Source organism: Dermacentor silvarum, chromosome 5, assembly GCF_013339745.2.
Source record: "Dermacentor silvarum isolate Dsil-2018 chromosome 5, BIME_Dsil_1.4, whole genome shotgun sequence".
NCBI lineage: Eukaryota > Metazoa > Arthropoda > Arachnida > Ixodida > Ixodidae > Dermacentor > Dermacentor silvarum.
The window spans coordinates 174,954,101-174,969,343 of record NC_051158.1 but is presented as its reverse complement, the minus strand read 5'-3'; the positions used below and the strand labels follow the sequence as shown (position 1 = coordinate 174,969,343).

Genomic DNA, 15,243 nt, shown 5'->3' with positions numbered 1-15,243 from the left:
ATATATTTTCCCTTCCCCAGCCAAAACCAACTTGGATTAAAACGCGGGACTCTTTTCAGAAGCGCTCTCACTTGTGCGCGCTTTGCCTCGGTAGCTTTCCCTTTATTGCCATAGAAAGTTGTCCGCGAATATAGAGAAGTATTTAGCACAACAGAACACAAAATGCGGAATACTAACATGCATGATTGTACTGTTCCCCTAGAAAATAGGGGTCTAGAAACTTCTGTCCGGAATAGCAGCAAGGGATCCAAGTAGGTGTTCCAGTCAATGAAAGTGCCGGGCAAAAAAAGAACCTAAGTAGAAGTTTGTACGTGCAAACGACACAGCAATGTTGTACAAAGGATCAGTACGGGATGAAATGTTGGAAGGAGGCGCAGTTAGTGATCGTTTTGCGGAAACGATCACGTTTTTGCAACGCAGCTTGTGTATCATATCTATGGTCATCCATGAGCGCATATCAACTCAATATAAGGTTATCCGTCTATGTCTGAATGCGCTCGGCCTGTTATTACACAAACATATATTTATTACAAAAAAAATCATTTTTTTCCAGGTGGGGTGGTCATACTCTCAGAGGCTGACAGCATTAATGCAGAGATAGCACGGCTCAAAAATGAAAGTCGTGTCGATATATTCATCCTGATTAGTCACGTTGGTTTTGACGTTGATCAAATACTTGCGGAAAAGTGTCCCGATCTAGACCTTATAGTCGGAGGCCATACAAACACTTTCCTTTACACTGGTATGTATGGTTCTTTTTTGTCTTATTAGACTTTATAAGAGTATCAGACGAATGTACAAGATTTGTACTTAATATTGTCACGTGCTACAGAAGGCCTTTATAACAAGAAGTACTCCACCGACAGAGACGAGCACTAGCCAAGAAGATGGCCGACCCAAAAACAACTTGTTCTTCTCTTCTTGCCTGAATACTGGCTCGTGCTCGCCGCACCTCGTGACCTGCTGGCAATGTAAAGGCAGTGCACAAAAAGCCTAAAGCCTAAAAGCACTTGGTGGAGCAAGCGTTTGTTGCGTAAAACTAGCATCGTCCTTACGCATGCTCTGGTTGCTTTCCTTCCTTTCACATACCTACAATACATGCATTACTTGATTAGAGAGCATTCAATAAGCAATGGAGTATGCCTAAGAAAAAGTAGAATACGTAAACGCCAGATGCCTCTGTAAACGCCGAACGCCAGATACCTCTCACGAATGCAGTAACGAGTGATTCAAGAAAAAGAATACAATATTTCAGAGCCAACTTTATGAAAACCTAACAAAAATATCCATGAATCTGTAGTGAACGATATACAAATCTTATTATTTCAAGAGAAATTCTAGTGATAAAGGTGAAAAAAAACGGGCATCATCCAGATGCTAGTGCTAGTCGACGTAGGTAGAGAAAAAAAGCGGGAACGAACAGAAAGTGAGCAAAGGGGCAGGTGGTGAAGAGGAAAAAAGAAAGTAAGTCATAAAGTAGAGATGTCCCACTATCGCGCGAAATAAGGCTTGAGTCATACAACTTGCACAATCTCCGAGTGGTGCCTTCGACGCTGGGGCGATATGGCACTATCCGCGAGAACCTCGTAGTTCACGTCCCTAAAGCGACGCAGCATTTTGTAGGGTCCAAAGTAGCGACTGAGCAGTTTCTCTGACAACCCCTGGTGGCGCACCGGCGTCCACACCCAAACTTGATCGCCCGGGTGGTATTCGACTTGGCGATGGCGAAGATTCTTCATGAAATCACTATCCTATGAAACCACTATTTGATTTCGCATTCGATGCTTCGCCTTTCGGACGAAACTGCGACTTTCCCCTCGCCACAGACGATGCCTATTTTACAAGTGTCGCGATGCTCTGTGGCGGCACGTCCCACCAATTGTTGTGCCCCTTTGTCTCGTGACGTAGAGATCGTGCTAGCGCTGTTATCAGCAGTTGTCCTTTGGACTCGCTAGGGGACGGACACTCGTTTCTGACAATTCTGACGTCAGGATTCTGACGAAGCCCTGCAGCGTGCTGCGGCTTATGGACGCTGTGGCTCATACGCTAGTCTATCACGATGGGGCGGTCTTGGCGCTGCAAACGCACTACTTGGTCATCGCGCCCGGTCAAGCAAGATGCCGGTGTCCTTGCTCTTTGACGAACATGCCGAAGACGCTCTAAATATTTAATAATGATAATATATAAATTGCCCATAGCAATATTCACTATAACGGACCCACCCAAGTCACAGCTTCATTGGCTTCCATCTTGACAATAGTGGAAGAGCTCTGATTTTTTTCCCTCCAGTTAAATGTAATTCTGCCCTTTTTTAACACCGGAGCTGTTTTGGGTCGAGGTTGATCCCTATGGGGCGATGGTGTTCGCAATCTCGAGCGAAGTGGAGAGAGTGTGAAATGAGGAGAGTAGGTGCAGAGAGACAAAGAGATACAGAAAGAGAGCGAGATAAATAAATGAAATTAAATAGCTTTCTTGGCAAGGTGGGATTCGAGCCCGTGTACCCGCGGTCCAAAGGCGAGCGTCATAATCACTAGGCTATAGGCCTAATGATTGGGCACCCACGCTTGCAGAACATCAATTTATGGGAACCATATGATTGCGTTGTACCGACGATTGTAACACAACTTGCTATGGGCGAGAGAAAGAGAAAATGAGAGAGAGTGACACACAGAGAGAAAAGGAAAGATAGATAAAGAAAGACAGAGAGGTGGGATTTGAAATTGGGTAATGATGGTCCGAAGGCGAGCGTCGTACCCACTACGCTATACACCCACGCTTGCAGAGCTCTACTGTTTCATCAGATTTCACAAGCGTGGAACTGGCTTAATTTTTAATCTTAAGGCTCTTGCTGCTGTCTATACTAAAGACGCTTATCAACTGACCGTCAACTGGATACATGTTAAGAAAATTATCTAGGAGCAAAAGTAATCCCTTTGTTCAGTCAATGCATAAATTAAGAATATTTGTAGAGATGCCTCAGATTGACTACACCGTGGTTTAGTATTGTGCACAGCTATGAATGCTACATATATAATTATAATACCGCATCAGAGAAACAAATGTGATATTGAAAGCAGCATTACTAGACTAAACTGTGACGTCCGAGTCGTTGTGTCATACTACTCCCAAAATGAAATCTTATTCGTAGCGCTAAGCTGCATCATTATTTCCAAGCAAAAATGTGTCAAACTTACTCAGGTGCTCTTTACTTTAAATAGTCGTGTACGGAAAACCGCTGTCTTAGCAAACCAACGAAAGCTTCACCTAAAGCAATTTCAACAGCTCGTAGCGTCCGCATTTTTTACGCAAAGGTAATGCCAACGTATCAACACTATTTCTTGCAATTGTACATTTCTATATCTTCTTTTCAGGAGATCCTCCAGTGAAAGACAAACCCGAAGGACCATACCCCTACATACACAACCGCACTAATGGTGGGCGCTGCCTGATCGTCCAAGATTATCGCTTTGGAAAATATCTCGGTTATTTAGAGCTAGAAATTGACCGAACCTCTGGAAATATTACCAGATGGTCCGGAAACCCAATTTTACTTAACCAGAGTTACACAGAAGGTAAGGTTTGCAAGCACATACGTTGCAAGTTTGGCTCCTCATACTGTCATATACCTAGGGCATACATAAAGCCAGCACTTCTTGTTCTCTTCAAGATGCAACATGTCATTTAATTTATTGATACCCTCAAGCAGGGCATGCTTTACACAGGGGGAGTGGTAGGGTCCGGAAATACACGAAAAAAATCTTGGTTATGCAATAATTTTTAAAAACCCATATGTTATTGCCTTAGGCTGTGGGAGCATCATATCTTTTTCAATATCAAGTCGGAATGAATAGTAATTAGTTTTGAGTAATCACGGAGCGAATAGTGTGATTACTAGTAGGATTTGCACAAGACGTTGACACAAGTGCCAGGTGATGACAAATACAAAAATTGCGGTGGTTTAGCTTTGGTTAACCCTGGTTGATAGCGAAAGCTTGATTGCCCTGGCTAGGCCCATTATCGAGGTGTGGCTGAGGTGTGGTTTCGCAATGATATACAGACATGTTTGCAATAGATACATAGTTTATTCATCATTTTTTATGCCTATGAAGACACTGCGGTGATCAGTAAAGTAGTGAGACTTGGTTGCAATACACAGCCGGGCCGAACTCTACTTGGGCAATGGCGGCAATGTCTCCTTTCAGGGCTCCATATATAGTCCAACGCAGCGTGAACGCGCGCACACGTTATGTCATGTTGGCGAAAACAACAGTGGCCATAGTTCGACCGATGGTTCGATGTACTGGCGCTGCGAATGCAACCGGTCGCGCGGCCAATGCGCTCCGACGAGCCCGGCGTCTGATGACGCTAGCCCGCGTGCCGATGGACTATAAACATGCCTTAATGTATTCTTGTGGTTTGACCTCTAGCTCTCAAGGTGAAAACTCTTGAATCGCCAACGGCTGCCCGAGGTAGCGTTATGAAGCTTTCGCTTCAAAATTAATGGTTCCTTAAACGGCAAGAAAGAAAGAGAAGTACTATATGACGTAAAGCTATTCCAATATGTTTCTATTCCCTTTATGTCGCTAGCCCTTCATGATTGATGTATCATTTTCGGAATATTGACACTTCACCTGTGGGTCACGCGACCTCCCGAACTCTTGCAAAAAATCGGATACGACGTGTAGAGAGAGAGAGAGATAAATGAGATAGGAAATCCAGGGAGGTTAACCGGAAGGTAGATATCACGTTTGCTACTCTCCACTGGGGAAGAGGTAAGAGGAGACAGAAAGATAAAGAAAAATGCACACATCTAGAGAGGGAGATAAAAAAAGAAAACACACACACACACACAAAGAAACTCAGGAGCGTCACAGTCGTTCAAGCAGGTCGCTTTTCCGGAGGAACCTCAGCAGCGCGCTCATCGCCTTCTGGTGTGAAGACCGCGTCAGCCGGCACTCTAAGAGCGTCTGCTCAGAAAGCGGCCGGTCGTCGAGGCGCGCCAGCGTCGTCACGATTGTCTGTCTCTGGGCACAATGCAGCGGGGACAATGACACAAGATATGTTCGATTGTTTCTTTCTTCTCGCGACTATCACAGATAGCACTGTAAGCCATTCCGATGCGGGATTTGACTTGTAGATTATCATTATGCATGATTAGGCCGAAAAAATATTAGTAGCCCCTCCCCTGCAGCGGAGCTGGGGGTAAGCGAAGCTTGTCGTGTGTTTCTTCGGTGTTGTTCCGAACGAATTGCACCAACGAGTACCACGTTGCGCTCGAACCACAACCGGTCACATGCATTGCAGCTGGCTCTGTAATTCTGGTTGAGTAACTCGAGTTGAAACCTGGCCGTCGAAACGGGGTAGTTGTAGCTAGCGTTGCCGAGGCGTGCAACACCATTGTCGGGTTCCTGGAGGGCTTGAAAAATTTATTTTATGCATTTTTCGCCTTTGCACTACAGTATTGATTAAAATTTTTGCGACTCCGCCCACTGCAGCAGTGCATCACGCCAATGTCACCACACCACGGAAATTCCCGACATGAAACTGCCGCGTAAGCGCCAGTTTCATTTATGCGGAATAAAATAGTGTTTTTTTTTTTTTTTTTTTGGGGGGGGGGGGGGGGGCGTAGCCAGATACTGCTCCGTTCCGGAAGGAATAAAAGATGTCTACCTGTCATCCCTGTAGCAATGGCCGTCGGAGCTGTCGGTGAGAGTGAATTTCTTGCCTATACCAGAAACAAAAAGTACCTGGCTCTATAAAGTTGGTCAGCCCTTTCGGCACCTATACGGCATCGCTCTCTCAACTCTTCTTCGCCGACGATTCGCTTTAGAGGCATTTTTAACTCCCCGTTTTCCGCCATCTCCATTTTATACCAGCCACCGCAGGCTAAGCAAGGGGAAGCTGGCTGTTCATGTTGTGTTGCGCAAATTCAGCTTGAGGCTTAACGCCGAAACACGAGCTTAACCCGCTTTGTTGCTACCTACCAAGTTCGTACATACGTACTTGGTAGGTAGCCTCGCTGGTGTTGCTATCCTCAGCCTTGCCCGCGCACATAATCTCATCCCGATCACCGATGCGCGCCCAACTTCACGCGACAGTTTACTGTACACCAGCATGCCTGCCTAGGCTATTAAACCTAACCAGCGCTGTTTGGCGGAGTGTCTGCCACCAAAAGTGCTGTTACTACCGCTTCGAAAGTTTAAAAGTTTTACAGAATAATAAGGGGTGGCTTATACAAGAATTTGTATAAGAATACAAGAATACAGAGAGAGAGAGAGAAAATGATTTAATGAAAGGCAGGGAGGTTAACCAGGACTGAGCCCGGTTGGCTACCCTACACTGGGGGAAGGAAAAAGGGGAGAGAGAGATTAAGAGAAGAATAGAAAGTCCACTCTTGATATCGCCGACGTAGCAACAGATATCTGTTCTATCACTGATTATCAATCAGTCCAGGTCATAGACGGTCACTCAGTCCTGATGTTTTTAAAAATCGCAGCAGCGCTTTTGTGGCCTTTCGCAGCTGTGATATTCGAGGCCATGGTCCCAAGATCTTGCTCAAAGTGAACGGTCTTCTATCTAGCCTATTGAGAACGTTGCAGAGGTCATGTCTTTCGTTTTGAAAAGATGGACAGTAGCATAGTAGGTGTTCTATAGTCTCATCGACACCGCAGGCATTACACTCGGCGCTATCAGCCATTCCAATCAAACACGTGTAAGCATTGGTGAATGCAATACCCAAGCGTAAGCGGCACAGCACTGTTTCCTCATTTCGCGGAAATCCAGGCAACAGCCGCAGCTACATAGATGGGTCGAGAGAATGCAACCAATGTTGGGCGAATTCAGTTGTATGCCACTTCTCCAATGTCATAGTTTGCGCTAGCTTGCTTAGGTGTTGGGCTGCGTCAGTCCTCGATAAAGGTACAGAAACAATATTTGCTCCTTCGTGTGCTTTCCTAGCAGCTTCGTCGGCGATGTCGTTGCCGGTGATACCGCAATGACTCGGCAGCCACTGAAACACGACGTCGTGTCCTTTTGCGATCGTATGGTGGTGCATTTCTCGTATCTCCGAGACGAGTTGTTCGCAGGACCCGCGACGGAAAGCTGACAAAAGACATTGTAGGGCCGCCTTTGAATCACATAATATTACCCACCGATTAGCCGGTTGGTTGTTAATATAATCAATGGCACCTCGGAGGGCAACAAGCTCCGAAGCGGTCGATGATGTCACGTGAGAAGTCTTGTATGTGATGCTCATTGATCGTGATGGTATAACCACCGCTCCGGTGGAGCTGGTCTGAGTGGAAGAGCCATCCGTATATATGTGGATTCGGTCAGAGTAGAAAGAGTGCAAGCAATCGAGAGCTGCTTGCTTCAAGGCCAAAGTGGGCATGTCCGTCTTTTCTCTTATTCCTGGAACGTAAAGGCGCACTTCAGGATGTTTTGAACACCACAACGCTGACGGTGAACGTGTCGAGGGTGTGAACCCCGATGGTAGGGAGGCACTATGAATGCTGACCACGTTGGAGAATGACGCCTGTGGTCGTCGTTCTGGCAGGGAGGCAAGAGAGCTTGATTGCATCCGTGAAACGTGGCGAATATGGGCCCTAAGCGTGTCGATGGTCATGTAAGTCGTGATCGGATGGTCTTGAGCCGTGATAACTGTTCCTGCTGTTGAGGCGCTCCGCGGAAGGCCGAGGCAAACACGTAATGCCTGTGCTTGCACGCTCTGAAGGGCTCGAAGATTTGATTTGCATGTTTTAGCAAGCACGGGAGAGCTATAGCGTAGGAAGCCGATAAAAAGTGCTCGGTACAACTGTAGCATAGAGCTCACTGATGATCCCCACGCTTTACCGGCGATGAATTTGAAAACGTGAACCATAGATGTGAGCTTCTTCTTCAAGTGGGCAACCTGAGGGCTCCAGGAGAGGTCTCGGTCATCAAAGACACCCAAAAACCGATGATTTCTCACAAGAATACAGAATTTGTATAAGGCACCCATATGTGGTGATCACATATCATATGTGATCACCACATCATATCATATGTGGTTTCACCGCGTAAGCGCATTTCATTTGAAGCCGTGTTTTCGTGGCAGCTCAGCATGTGTTGCGTGCAATTATCTTCAGGGCAACGTTCTCTGCCATGAGCGTTGACAAAGAGGTGGGGAACATGGTTGCTTGTCGAAAGTACGACGGCGATTATTCGTGCACATGCGAATGGGGGATTGTTTTTGAAAAGGCTTAGGCGTTGTATGCACTTATTTCTTCGATTTTTTTTTCGTGGTTGCTGTAATGGGTGTGTGATTTACATGCGATTAAATGCTTCTTTCTTCCTGAGACCCAAATACAGCTATCGGACATAATTGCTCTTCATATAGATTTTTATTGTCTACTGTTATGTTATGAACATCAGAATAGTTCTTTAAATTTAAATGCCACGTTTAGATGCCAAAAGCTGCATCTCCGTGTACGTGAAAAAATAACTATCTACGTACATCATCTCCTCATGTTTGCTATTGTAAAAACTGCATTTCATTGCCTAAACGCAGAGATGAAGTTGGAACTTCGTGTAGTGCATTGCAATGTTGCTGCTGCGTCCGGTATTTTCACACAATTTCGATTATTTCTAATCACACCTCAAGGTTGCTTTCGGCTACCTGGGACAACACAGCGGTCTAGATCCATTAAGTATCTCCTTTCTTGAAAGCGGGTGACAAAAATATGAGTAAACAACTTGTCTACAGTTACATGTCCACCGTACTTCCTACCAAGAATTAATATTTTGGGTAATCACTTCCGTGCGATTTCTGAAAAAAAGTTGAAGGCAATGTGAAAAGTGCAAGAAGTCTTAGGAGGATATTCGTTTGTTCCGAACACATTGAAAACACTCAATACTGTAAGTCGAGCCGAAGCATGAATTCGAGCCGTAGCATGAGCTGATGATTTTACGGAAGGATGCGTTTTGCGGGAGGATGCACTCGAAAGTGCTTTTCATGGACGTGACACTATCTGCATAGTTGTAGTTGCTAGTAATACGTCTACCAGCGTTTATCTGAAGTTCAACTACAGCAACAAGTTTACTAGAAATAGATCCTATCTAAGGTCCGCGTCTTAAACGTTACTGCTCTCAAGAGTTTGGTACAGCAGCAATTTGACAGAAGGAGCAGAACCGAATTTATGGCAAAACAGCCTAACATGCGGTTAGCACGGTTAACAGTGCGGGCAATGTGCAATGTTGCACATTAGGCCTCATCTTCATAGCGATCTGCGATGAGGACAACGCGCATGCGCCGAGGTCCGGTAGCTTCGTATGCGCTGCGCTTTTGACGTTTAGTTCGCGTTGGAGCGAGACGAGAGACAGCGCGAAGGTCAATTTGCCCACTTCTGATGGCGCGCTTTCGTACTCCGGCGTTTTCACAGCTAGTTTCCGCGGTTATCAAGCCAGATATGTCAATGTTTACCTGTGCACGCATAACGCCATGCTTGTCTATTTAGTTAGTAAGCGAATGCTTACAACATTATACGGCCCATTAAACTACTATCTTTGCTTAGCAGAGTTATCTACTAAGTTGCTATCGTAATCGATGCTTCACCCTTCGGGCGAAACTGCGCCATTTTTCGAACCTTTACTTTACTTTACCAGTTTACTACCAAACGTAACGTACAAAAATATTGACACCGATTTCATTTCAGCTGCTGGTTTCGGTTTATTTTACAGACGAGGAAATGCTTGAAAGCCTCCAGCCATACAAGAAAATAGTGGATGATGCTGTGAAGGAAGTCGTCGGCTCTACGAAGGTGCTTCTGGAAGCGAATGATAAGCTGTGCCGCTACAAAGAATGCAACGCAGTCAACTTAATGGCAGATGCTTTCTTCGATTACTATACAAACAGGGATAGCATGGTCAAGAACGCTTGGTCCATTGTGAACGCGGCAGTACTGAATGGGGGTATTGCAAGAGATTCTATTGAGCAAAAAGGTGAGTAAAAACAAGCAGAATTATAATAATTTAAGGCACATTTTGGAGTCTATATGAAGCGATGCTTTTGTAAAATGACTAATTGAATGCTATGAACTGTTCGTATTGGGCAACGTATTTTGCAACGTATCAATCCCGTGCGCGCCTCTCTAATCAACCGTGCCGTCGTGTCAAAACTGGTCACTCGCGACGCGTCGCTGGATAGATTTTTTATTCTTTGACCTCCCTCCCGAGACCACCAGGGGGCGCCGACTAGTACGGATGTACTAGTCGGCGCCCCCGACTCGTGTGTCCCGGGTGGAGCGCCAGCTTCTGAAGTTGGGTCTTGGGTTCACCCTTGGGTACGTTGACGGGGGGATCAAGGGCTGCTGGGTATTACCTGGTCTTGTTTTCGCGGACGACATCGTGCTGATGGCAGGAAGTGCTACGGATCTTCAGGCACAGATGAACAGCTGCGCGGACGAAATGGCGGCATAGGCCTTTCATTTAAGCCAAGAAGTCTGCCGTGCTACACTTTTCCGGCCCTGCCGAAGTTGATCAATCCTTCACGCTTCCTGGAGGCGAGGCTGTTGAACAGGCGACTGTATATAGGTACCTGGGCGTCAACCTGTGCACGCAGCCTGACTACACTGCTACCCACGAAGATCACCTACGTACGGCGTCAAGGCGGGCCGGCAGTGTCCTACGCCGGCGAGGCTTATGGGGCTTCAACCGCTACGTCATGGTTCGCGAGCTCTGGAAGGCGGTACACGTCCCTGCCCTCACCTTTGCCAACGCCATCATTTGCATGTCTTCGCCGACTCGAGAGTGGCTGGAGCGAGGCCAGCGGGTCGTCGGACGCCTCGGAACGGGATGCCATGGGAACGTCGCCAACGAGGCCATCCAGGGAGACCTTGGCTGGTCATGCTTTGAGGCACGCGAGGCCAACAGCAAGATTTCGTACGATGGGCGACTGCAGGCGATGGGGAAGCACCGGTGGGCACGTAGGGTGTTTGACTACGTCACTGTCAACGGCTTGCGAACAAGGTGGATGAAGCGTCTGCAACAACTGCGCAAGAAGTTTGGGTTTTTCTGTTGCCCTACGCAAGCGGACAACGCCCAGGTGTCGGCCAAGGCGGTAAGCAATCAGGTGCGCCAACGCGAAACAGAAATGTGCCGAGTGGCCATGGACACCAAGTCGACACTGCAGCTGCACAGGGCGTGCAAGACAGACATCCACCGGGAGGACTTCTACGACAACAGCATTGGTAGCAGTCTGTTATTTGAGGCGCGGGCCGGCGCACTCAGAACGCTGGCATATCGCCACCACTACGACCCCACCATAGCCAACACCATCTGTAGGGCATGCGGTGAGGAGGACGAGAGCATTGAACACGTAGTGCTACGATGCAAGAAGCTTCCCACTTTACCACCAGAAGACGCCACCTTATCACGCACCCTGGGATTTCGCTCAGCTGACGATGCCACATCAGGCAACGGGGACGAGCTGCTGGCTGCGGTGATGGTGACGAAAAGGCGAGTGGTGGACTCTAGTGCGCCGCTAGTGAACCTCTTTCTTTTCTTTCTTTCCTTTCTTTTATTCTTTTCTTTTTTGCCCTTATTTTTTGGCCCGAGTATGTTTGATTACTGCTCACCCGTTACAAGGGTACGACCATCTGTAGGGCATGCGGTGAGGAGGACGAGAGCATTGAACACGTAGTGCTACGATGCAAGAAGCTTCCCACTTTACCACCAGGAGACGCCACCTTATCACGCACCCTGGGATTTCGCTCAGCTGACGATGCCACATCAGGCAAGGGGGACGAGCTGCTGGCTGCGGTGATGGTGACGAAAAGGCGAGTGGTGGACTCTAGTGCGCCGCTAGTGAACCTCTTTCTTTTCTTTCTTTCCTTTCTTTTATTCTTTTCTTTTTTGCCCTTATTTTTTGGCCCGAGTATGTTTGATTACTGCTCACCCGTTACAAAGGGTACGGCCACAAGTTCAGTTCAGTTCAGTCAACACATTGGCTCTTGCTACTTCACACGTTTTTGGTTGAAAACCTGTGGCTCCTGTGGCTGAACATTACTTCATTTTACACAGTTTGTTCTGAGGACTACACCGATACCGGACTTTTCTCGGTGAGTAGTCGTATTGAAAATTTTTTTTCTTAGCTTTTCTGCCAAACCACGCCGAACGGCTGCTAGGCCTAACCAGCTAGGCATCCTTCCCTTGCGAAGGCGCTGTGGAGGGACTCCCCTCCCTCGCGGCTGTTCCTTTTCTACGACAAGATGTTTGTGCAAGTTGAGGTTGAAGGTGATGACATTACGCACGAAGAGTGCCTTTAGCCCGGATGGACCACGGCCCTTTCGAAGCGCAAGCAACATGGTGTGTGCGACCAAGACGTGCATGCAATTTCGGCACAACGTGGTGGCGTCTCCGGCGAACGCCGCACCTCGCCGGTGTGAAGAAGCGTCTCGACGCCGTATCCAGACTCCCCTGTCTACCGAGGCAGCACTATAGAGACAGTGTTAGATGCCGAGGTGGCCTGAAAGTCCAGAATGTAAGCCAAATCAAGCTGGCCCATGCCCTGGCGATGGCAGCGCAACTCAGCCCGGCCGCGATAGCCGACGACATTGTGTGCGCCCAACCCTAAGCAGAATATGCTCGTTGTGAGTACGTCGGTCGAAAAGAACGCCCGAGCATATTCTAGAACCGAAGCAATCATAGTCGGCAAGACCAACTATGAGGTCAGCCCTTACTTGGCCGCACCGGAAAACACACGTAAGAGGGTCTTCAGAGGTGTCGATCTGGACTTTAATCAAGAGCAGCTCAGCAGCATGATTGTGCAGCTGAGAAACCCCAAAGCACTGGAAGTCAAGCGCACCAAGACGCATACAACGGTCGTCGTTCTCTTCGACGGCCTGAAGGTGCCCAACTGCGTCATGTACGGGCCAAGTATGTTATGGCGTATAAACTTTATCGTAGACAAATGGATGTATGCTACGCATGCCGAAGGTTAGGCCACCAGGACGACGCCTGCCCGGCGCCCGCAGACTTGATTTGCAGGAGTTGCGGGTTGACATGAGTCAACCGCAACTCCTGTGCACTCCGCGTGACGGGGATCACACGGGGTGCACGTGTGATTCCCGTCTGAGGATCACACGTGCGCCCCCGAGTGCACCCTCTGTGGAGGGCCTCACCCTACAGCGGACAAGCTGTGCAAGCAACGATTGGAATTACCATATGTGGTTCCCTACCTTGGTTCTCCACAAGAAGAGTAGAAAGTTACCTATCAGGAAGGGGGTCAGGCCAGGAGACACAATCTCTCCAATGCTATTCACTGCATGTTTAGAAGAAGTATTTAAGCTCTTAGACTGTGAATGCTTAGGAGTGAGGGTTAACGGCGAATATCTCAGCAACCTTCGGCTTTGCAGATGACATTGTCCTATTCAGCAACAATGGAGACGAATTACAGCAAATGATTGAGGACCTTAATTGAGAAAGTGTAAGAATTGGGTTGAAGATGAATATGCAGGAAGACAAATATAATGTTCAATAGCCTGGCAAGGGAACAAGAATTCAGGATCGCCAGTGAGCCTCTAGAGTTTACAAAGGAGTAAGTTTATCTAGGTCAGTTACTCACAGGAGACCCTGATCATTAGAAGGAAATTTACAGAAGAATAAAATTAGGCTGGAGTGCATACGGCAGGCATTACCAAATCCTGAGTGGGAGCTTACCACTGTCGCTGATAAGAAAAGTGTACAATCATTGCATTCTACCGGTGCTAACATAGGGGGCAGAAACTTGGAGGTTAACAAAGAAGCTCGAGAACAAGTTAAGGACCGCACAAAGAGCAATGGAACGAAAAATCTTAAGACTAACATTAAGAGACAGGGAGAGAGCTATGTGGATCAGAGAACAAACGGGGATAGCCGATATTCTAGTTGACATTAAGCGGAAGAAATGGAGCTGGGCAGGACATGTAATGCGTAGGATGGATAACCGGTGGATCATTAGGGTTACAGAATGGATACCAAGAGAAGGGAAGCGCAGTCGAGGTTGGCAGGAAACCAGATGGGGTGATGAAGGTAGGAAATTTGCAGGCGCAAGTTGGAATACGCTAGCGCAAGACAGGGTAATTAGAGATCGCAGGGAGAGGCCTTCGTCCTGCAGTGGACATAAAATATAGGCCGATGATGATGATGATGATGATGATGATGATGATGATGATGATGTGGTTCGCAGAAGAAGACGCGAACATCAGCGCACCAAACCTCCTTCACCGACCGGCGCCAACCTGGTGCGGAGCTGCAGCAGATTTCCGTCGAGAGGGCGCGCCGGCCAACCGGCGCCACACTCTCCGTCCAGGAACGGGTGCTCCCGCTCCAGAAGGCGCTCGCGATCCAGGGGACCAACTGCCGTTCGACTACAAATGCCGCCCACTGGGGAAACCCGCTGGGCCAACAGTGTTACGGGAACGTCAACTACGGTAATGAGGGAAGTATCACCACGGCCAAAGCATATAGCACGGCTAGGATCGCTGTAACTAGAGCGCGAAAACGCTTTGCTAAGGAGTGCCTTTGAGCATCTTAAAGCAGAGGTGGCCGAACTAAAATTGGTGGCCGCGTCGCTGCCTTCGAGTTCGCCTCCCCCATCGGCGAAGGTCCATTGAGATCCCGTCGGAGACACCTACAGATGGGGGCCCCACTAAGGAGAGATCCCTGTCCGAGCCCTTACTAGATGAGAGGCTGGAAGAGCTGAAATCTGAGTTTAAGGAATTCAATACCAACATGAGAGAGTTTCAGACCAAATTGAGGAATACGCTCAAGTCCCTTGACGAGGCCTTATCCGATGTGAGCGTGAGTGTCGGAGCGCTCGAATCCACGGTCAGTATTGGATCGTCGGATTCGGCGGTTAGAGATCCGTCTTTGCAATTATTTATCATAGAGAGTCGACCTAACAACATCGTAAATTGGCAGTGGAACTTTTGTGAATCCTATAGCGTAAGAAAGCGGTCCTTCAACAATTCTTTAGTTCTCATCCTAACAAGTTGCACATTATTCTACTCCAAGAAACGTTGATGGGCTCATTCACCGTATCGGGCTATATGTCAGACTGTCTTTTGGGGCAGGATAAAACGGGCCTCTGCACGCTTCTCTCGAAGAAGTTCATCACCATAGTTCTCGATGTTGCCATGAACTATACTTATACCAAACAGGCAGGTTAGGAACAGCCTCTTCATCCTCAACATTTACAGTATTCCTAGGGACATGAGACAACTCTTC

At 47.7% G+C, this 15,243-nt stretch overlaps 1 protein-coding gene across 4 annotated transcripts in view; it reads left to right on the top strand.

The window, feature by feature from the left end:
- LOC119454597 (protein 5NUC-like) overlaps positions 1–15,243 on the top strand; it is a 141,468-nt gene that overhangs the window by 36,494 nt on the left and 89,731 nt on the right. For 2 of the 4 annotated variants that reach the window (XM_049666907.1, XM_037716489.2), the window contains exons 4-6: positions 554–742; positions 3,372–3,572; positions 9,718–9,978. In XM_049666907.1, the coding sequence (XP_049522864.1) occupies positions 554–742; positions 3,372–3,572; positions 9,718–9,978 (651 nt within the window). Of the gene's footprint in view, positions 1–553; positions 743–3,371; positions 3,573–9,717; positions 9,979–14,203; positions 14,448–15,243 lie in introns of all 4 variants that reach the window. The other 2 variants (XR_007466724.1, XM_049666906.1) reach the window with 2 other exon arrangements.